Source organism: Agrilus planipennis, unplaced genomic scaffold (assembly GCF_000699045.2).
Source record: "Agrilus planipennis isolate EAB-ADULT unplaced genomic scaffold, Apla_2.0 scaffold314, whole genome shotgun sequence".
NCBI lineage: Eukaryota > Metazoa > Arthropoda > Insecta > Coleoptera > Buprestidae > Agrilus > Agrilus planipennis.
Genome location: NW_020440655.1, coordinates 17707 through 25588, shown reverse-complemented (window position 1 = coordinate 25588; position 7882 = coordinate 17707). Strand labels below are relative to the sequence as shown.

The 7882-nt window shown below is 29.7% G+C and overlaps 1 protein-coding gene across 1 annotated transcript in view; it reads left to right on the top strand.

Annotated features, from left to right (window-relative positions):
- Positions 1-7315, top strand: part of LOC108741410 (BAI1-associated protein 3) — a 172984-nt gene extending 165669 nt beyond the window's left edge. The window contains exon 17 of the mRNA XM_025979785.1: positions 6270-7315. Coding sequence (XP_025835570.1) covers positions 6270-6364 — 95 coding nt within the window. The 3' untranslated portion in view covers positions 6365-7315. The remainder of the gene's footprint in view (positions 1-6269) is intronic.
- Positions 7316-7882: the final 567 nt, after the last annotated feature.

The following is a 7882-nucleotide window of genomic DNA, read 5'->3' as shown; positions in this document are numbered from 1 at the left end:
AGCACGATTTTCCTGCTTTTCCATTTTTACGAAAACCACAGAGGCGTCTTGTTCAGCGTGCTGTCAAACCTACACTAGCAAGGAGATCGGGCTGAAACTATAGCTACAAGCTATCCAAGGATGGTACTATAGAATGTCACCTCAAGGTAGGCCTTACATAATTCATCTACATATATGTACCCAGACCTCAGTCTATTCCTTAATTTCGTATAAATTGATTTCAATTCTGAAATTGCAAAATGAGAAACCTACTAAATCGATTTCTAACACTATCACTGCCTCATTTTATATTTCGAATAAAATTTCGCTTCTAATGAGAAAAGTAAAAATCTTCCGCTAGGCGTTCGTTAATTAATTTATTCGTACTAGAATCGAAGCCTATCGCAAACAGACTGTAATTTGACGAAATCTATTGAATCAGACATAGCAATTCCACCATTGAGAGTATTATTTGCCCATTATAACCATAATTATTGTACTGTAATTACATATAGAAACATGTTATATTAAATACATAATTTTATAAAAATAAGCCCTTGTACAGAGGACCAGGTATTTAATAATAGGTACTGGCACTTTTTTAAGGTCAACAAAAGACAGCTTAAACTGTGTTAAAGTGTCTAGGTATATTTATTTTTCATTCAGTACACGGAGAAAATGAAAAACGAAAATTTATCTAAATATAAAAGCGATATTTACAATTTATCTCACTAGCCCGTTGCTTCGTAAGCGAAAATTATAAAAATTACAATTTGGACCCGAATTTGTAAAAATAAAACCCAATCAGAAATAAATTTACTAGGTATTTTAGTTGATATAACAAATTTGATTGTAATAATTAAGAAAATTAAAATAATTTTTAAAGAAACATGTCAAAACTGAGATTATTACAAGTTACCTAAAAAATTCTACTATTTCTACGGGAAATTCAGTCATAAAATTTAGTTTTCTCTTTGTGTATCTCTACTTTAGAAAATATATAAGTAGTTAACAAAAACGTAAAAATCCGTCACTACATTTTTCGTTGCTGAAACCAATAACTAAAATATTAACAGTAAAGCAAAAACTTACATCAAATCAAAAAAAGTTCAACTTAATTATGCAAAATTAAAGCATATAAAATTGCAATATTATTTAACTTTTTAAAAAACTCAAACATAGTCGATGATATAGGTAATCTCTTCGAGGTTAAATGAACGGTTTGTAGCGGAAGGGCAAAATCAGGGTCGTATCCAGACTGTGTAACCAAGGCAGGCTGAAAACCGATTTTTTCTCCATCTATATCATAGTGTGTTAATACTCGATCCTTATTGCACGAACAAACACTGGGTTACTTCATTAATTAGTGGCTAATTGCAGATGCAAAAATGATTAGAAAATCAATCAAAACTGTCGGTTTGTCTAATAATTAAATTTTCATAAAAATATTCAGTTTTTTTTGCAATTTTGTCCATATGCTAGAAAGATCAAATCTGGTTGCTGTGGGTGGCTAATATTGTAAATTATCGCATTAATGACGTAAAGAAAATATTTACGAAATTACTGAAGCATCATCTGCATTGTTTCATTAAAAAAATTATAGTGAAAATTTTGGTGAAGGCGCCGGGACAATTTAAAATAAAGGTTATAATTCCGGTTTCATTGAAGTAACTTCAGGAATATTAATCTTTAAATTATATTTTTTCCATGTAGATGCAGTTAGAAATGCTAATTTGTAGCTTTCTTTTTGCAATAAATTAAACTACAATTCCTCACTATAATATATAGACAACCCAACATACAGCAAATGCTACAACTAATAATATAACTATAAAAAAGTTATGAAACGTTTTTCTTGACGAAAACAACTCTTACGTCAAAACTGAATACTATTATCTAGCAAACCACAAAATATTACGTAGAACTAATTTATTGATTAGTAATTTTTTTAAACACCCTTACACATTTTACTAAAGCTACATAAGTGATTTTCCGTGGAATTATTATTTTATTTTTCTAAAAACTGTGATAAAAAGTATTTATTAGGTAGGATACAAGAGCCATTGAGGGAAATTAAGTTTAACAGTCGTACATTTGTTAATATTTTGCTGGTTAAATTCTGTTTCTCTGTATGATTTGGTTCGTAAGCTAGAAGGATCAGATTTGACGTTTGTTGATCGTCCATATGAACGATAACCCTTGTTAACGCAAGGGTAGTAAAACTTATAAACTACGCATAGATATATCGAAATCTTTAACAATCTCAAGCTAATAGCTAAGAAGACTCAAAATTTTCTAGAACAGGTCTAGCCCTGCCCTGGCGCAACTCTGGCTACGGCCCTGGACGACATGCTGTAAGCAAACAATGTACTTACATTATTATAGACTAAATTTATTTTCATGATTCCTCTAAATTTAGCTACTTGCAATACTTGACACATCAATTATAGATCGAGCCACAAGTACAATGAAATTTTGATAATAGTGTCTCAATTTTTCAAATGGGCTTATTGGCTATTAAGCATACATTTCCCCATTGATTTCCGTAAATTTATGTTAATAAATCCTTTGTAAAAGATCTGGTAAGATTACCTTTCAAAGGGTTTAATAATAAATACGAAGAAGTCAAATAAAATTTGCTATTGGTATGTAGGTATATATATAAATAAAATACAAAATTACTGTAATGCCTAAAATAAAACAAACGTTCAAACAGGACATTCAAAAATTATATACAAAATATAAATATGCTTATAAAACAAATAGCCACTTTTAAACACCAATTCCGTGCAGATGCATGCAGTTATTATTTAAATTAAAGATTGTATATTGTTATTTATTAACAGATAATTTAAGAAGTTGCTCATTTTAAATATATAATCAAAAGATATATATCAAATCTTCAGCAATCGAAATTTTGGACTAAAATAGCACTCGATGAAATAAAAAATACTGGTCTATTAATGTTTCGGCGTATGTAGACTTTTTCAAGAGTACATAACTAGTAACATGGAATTTTTAATAATATTTCATTAGGNTAGGATACAAGAGCCATTGAGGGAAATTAAGTTTAACAGTCGTACATTTGTTAATATTTTGCTGGTTAAATTCTGTTTCTCTGTATGATTTGGTTCGTAAGCTAGAAGGATCAGATTTGACGTTTGTTGATCGTCCATATGAACGATAACCCTTGTTAACGCAAGGGTAGTAAAACTTATAAACTACGCATAGATATATCGAAATCTTTAACAATCTCAAGCTAATAGCTAAGAAGACTCAAAATTTTCTAGAACAGGTCTAGCCCTGCCCTGGCGCAACTCTGGCTACGGCCCTGGACGACATGCTGTAAGCAAACAATGTACTTACATTATTATAGACTAAATTTATTTTCATGATTCCTCTAAATTTAGCTACTTGCAATACTTGACACATCAATTATAGATCGAGCCACAAGTACAATGAAATTTTGATAATAGTGTCTCAATTTTTCAAATGGGCTTATTGGCTATTAAGCATACATTTCCCCATTGATTTCCGTAAATTTATGTTAATAAATCCTTTGTAAAAGATCTGGTAAGATTACCTTTCAAAGGGTTTAATAATAAATACGAAGAAGTCAAATAAAATTTGCTATTGGTATGTAGGTATATATATAAATAAAATACAAAATTACTGTAATGCCTAAAATAAAACAAACGTTCAAACAGGACATTCAAAAATTATATACAAAATATAAATATGCTTATAAAACAAATAGCCACTTTTAAACACCAATTCCGTGCAGATGCATGCAGTTATTATTTAAATTAAAGATTGTATATTGTTATTTATTAACAGATAATTTAAGAAGTTGCTCATTTTAAATATATAATCAAAAGATATATATCAAATCTTCAGCAATCGAAATTTTGGACTAAAATAGCACTCGATGAAATAAAAAATACTGGTCTATTAATGTTTCGGCGTATGTAGACTTTTTCAAGAGTACATAACTAGTAACATGGAATTTTTAATAATATTTCATTAGGTACGGAAGCTCATAAAAATATAAAATTTAACAAACCATTAATAATTTCATTGTTTTTATGTTTGTACCTAATCTCAAGCGAAAGCATAATTTACCATTTCCTGAGTGCAATAATCGACTAACTATTTCTTATAATTGCTGAAAACTGGAATTTTTAAAAACATAAAATTCAACACCATCGTAAACATTTTATATCACGTACTGCTTTTTATTGAATTCTTTAACGCGTTTAAGAGTAACAATCAGGACAATCTTAAGAAATATGATATGATATATGTAGATACATAATAGTTTAGCATATAGAACGGTAATGTACTAATAAATAAATAATTATATTTGTGAATGCCGTTTTGTACGAATTGCATTGAATGAATGTTGTACTTATTATATAAAAAAGTATGTTGTAAACATGTAATAGAATAAATTGTATATATATTTATATTCCTTTACCATTATGTGACAATGTAATAAAATGTCTTTTTTATGAATTTTTAATGTGGAACAGTTTATATGTTATCTATTGCTGTTATAGTCTGATTAAACAAATTTATTGTCGTAATGATAACGCACATTTAAATAATTATATCGACACAAAATGGTAAAATTAATCCGTATCTCAAATCAGTAATAATAAAATAAAAATATCAAAAAACCTACTCGACTGTTAGGCATGTTGGTAGCCATTTGGATAATTCAGTATTATCATCTATCTATCACACTATTTTAACCTTTTTGTAATTTCAACATAACAAAATCTTAATTAAGATCATCAAAGGCTAAAATCGATAACCAGGATCTGTCCATAAATTACTTAACGTAAAATTCCATCAAGTTTTAACCCCCCCCCTCATTTAACGCCACCACCACTTCCACACACCACTCCGTTACGTAACCCTTACATAGTAATAGTTTTACACTTTAATTACGAAAAAAAAATTTTAATTTTTAATCATAGCGCAATTTTAAAATTCTGATATCGCTAAGGGTTGCTAAATTTGCCCCCTTCCTGTTATAAAAGCAGGATCATGAGGCTGGCCGGACTTCCTCCTTCCCTAAAGGTCATAGGACGATAAGCATAGTGAATCGGCCCTAGAGATATGTCTGAATAATTTTTTGACGGTANCCAGGGTACATTTATCAGGTACTTATCTAAAACTAACTATAATTAAATAAAAAAACTCCTTTTCCCTAAGCTGGCTCTAAATTCTCTAGATCTAGGGAAATTTTGCTATACCTGACAACGCTGGTCAAAAGTGTTAGTAGACATCTCTGTCTCTCTTACTTACTGTATCCAGAGAGACAAAGAGCTGTGGAGGTAGATTCAACTAGTCTGCCATCTGAGGAATATATCTAACAAGAATCGTTTTAAAAAGACTCGGAATCTTACCATGTTTGTCAACTTCTTTTTTACAAAATACTTTGACCAAAATCTATAATCAGTATTTGTTGAATAATGTAATAAACAGGACTATTCAACCAACTTAAAGAAATGAAGTGTTTTATTTATCAATAGTCAACAGCGACGTTTCGCTTTTGGTGTAAAGTTTCCTCCGGCTAGATTATAAGGTCATTTGTATTATAACTTAGAGTTGCAGAAAAAGCAAAAAGAGCAAACAAAACATTGCGGATTACCCAATCTATCATAAATACAGTTAACAATAATCAACACTAACGTTTTTCTTTTGGTGTAAAGTTTCCTCAGTGTAGATTATAAAGTCATTTGTATTATAACTTAGAGTTGCAGAAAAAGTAAAAAGAGCAAACAAAACATTGCGTATTACCCAATCTATCATAAATACAGTTAATAATAAACGTGGAATTAAAATTTTAAAATAGACAATCACAATTAAAATAATAAATTAATAATAAAATAGAGAATTAATAACCACGTGGTAAAAAAAAAACGATAACACAATTAAAACTGAGTTTTATGAAAGCTGGGGTGATCCGCAATGGTTTTTTGAGCCTTTTACCTTTTCCGCAACTCTAAGTTATGATACAAGTGACTAATATACCCTGAGAAAGATTTACACCAAAAACGAAACGTCGGTGTTGACTATTGATAAATAAAACACTTTTGACCCCTTTAAGTTGCTTGAATAGTCCTGTTCATTGATATTAGGGCAATAATTACTACTATGTGTTGTAAGAAACTTCGTTCCTATAGGTCGCCACCACACCGCACAGCTTGTTAAATTCGGTTTTAAGTCATTAAGATGTAAAAATAGTCTTTAAAACTAAGATTCCTTATAATTCCTTGTAGATAATCCAATATTACAAATATTGGAATCTCGAACAATGGACAAAGTTGCTCAGGATTTCGTAAGAAAACAAAAACTGCGCCAAGCAACAAAGTAAAAGACTTATTAAAATGGAATTTTCTTCACTTGAAAAATATCGTTCTTCATCACTATCGTCACTCGACCTACCTAGATGTAAGATCCTTTTTCTACTTGATCAAAATGTTAGGCAAATCAATCAGAACACTTTTTTAATTGCTTACGTCGTTTGTACATTATATAAAATAAGAAAACAGTTACAAAACATATTGATATTTTTGTATTGTTGTGTTCGCATGTACATTAATACCGAAAAAAAAAAAAAAAGAAAAAACAACACGTTTGCTTGCATTTAACTTTTGATTCTTTTCGATACATGAAGAATATGTGAAACTTAAAATTTTGTGTATTTGCTGTAAGAAGACATTCTGAATTTCACAAGAAGTGTTACTAAATGTTCTCTTTTTCTAACTATTACACCTTGGACACGTATGCATTTCTCTGGCATATAAAATAACCATATTTACTTTTTATTACAAATTGAGGAAACGACGAAACTAATAATTAATTTAATGAATGGTAGCACCCTCCCCCTTAAATTATTTTAGCCACGCACTACTTAATAATACTCCGTTCATAAAATTACCGTTACTGTAACGATTATAAAAATACAGAATGGCTTTTATTCTATGGAAATTCGACTGTTCTTAATATTCTATCTTTATTCACATTCTTTATCCTTCAAGATCCACAATCTATACAAGGTAAGAAATATGTAAATGTATTTTTCAAATGGTTAAATTTAAAAGCAGTAATATTATAGATGTTAAAACTCGGACTGTGGACACGTTAAATTTTCAGATTTTTAAATTAAAAAACTTATTTTAATCTGTATTAACTGCTTTATATACCTATTGGGGTGTTCAAAAGTGGCTAATAATTTAATTTCATATATATTGTAAAAGAATATTATTGTCTGTATTCCTACATGGAGAAAATGAAAAACGAAAATTTATCAAAATATTACAGCGATATTTACAATTTATCACACTAGCCCGTTGCTTCGCAAGCGAAAATAATAATAATTACAATTTGAACCCGAATTTGTAAAAATAAAATCCCAGCAGAAATAAATTTACTAGGTATTTTAGTTGATATTACAAATTTGATTGTAATAATTAAGAAACTTGAAATAATTTTTAAAGAAACATGTCAAAATTGAGATTATTACAAGTTACCTAGTAAAGGGGCTGGAATCTAATTGAAACATTTCATGGTGGTGGATAAATGTTGGAATTTCCTGAATGTCGTCATAGACGAGAGGGTGTCGAGTGCAACCAGATACAGAAAAGTTCTGAGAATAAGTAAGAAAGAGCTATACTTCATTTACTTTCTCTAGCGATGTTCCCCTTCCAATGTCTTGGATGCGCGCTGACAAAATCGTAGGTAGGAAGAAAAAGGCTCATTATACTCTTGTTCATTAAACATACTTTTTCATATAGTACCTGCCAAAAGTTTTGTTCAATCATGAATAGTAGTGCGAGTCGAAAACAAGCGTTAAAGCCTTTAATATGTCTTCAAATATAAATAAACATCT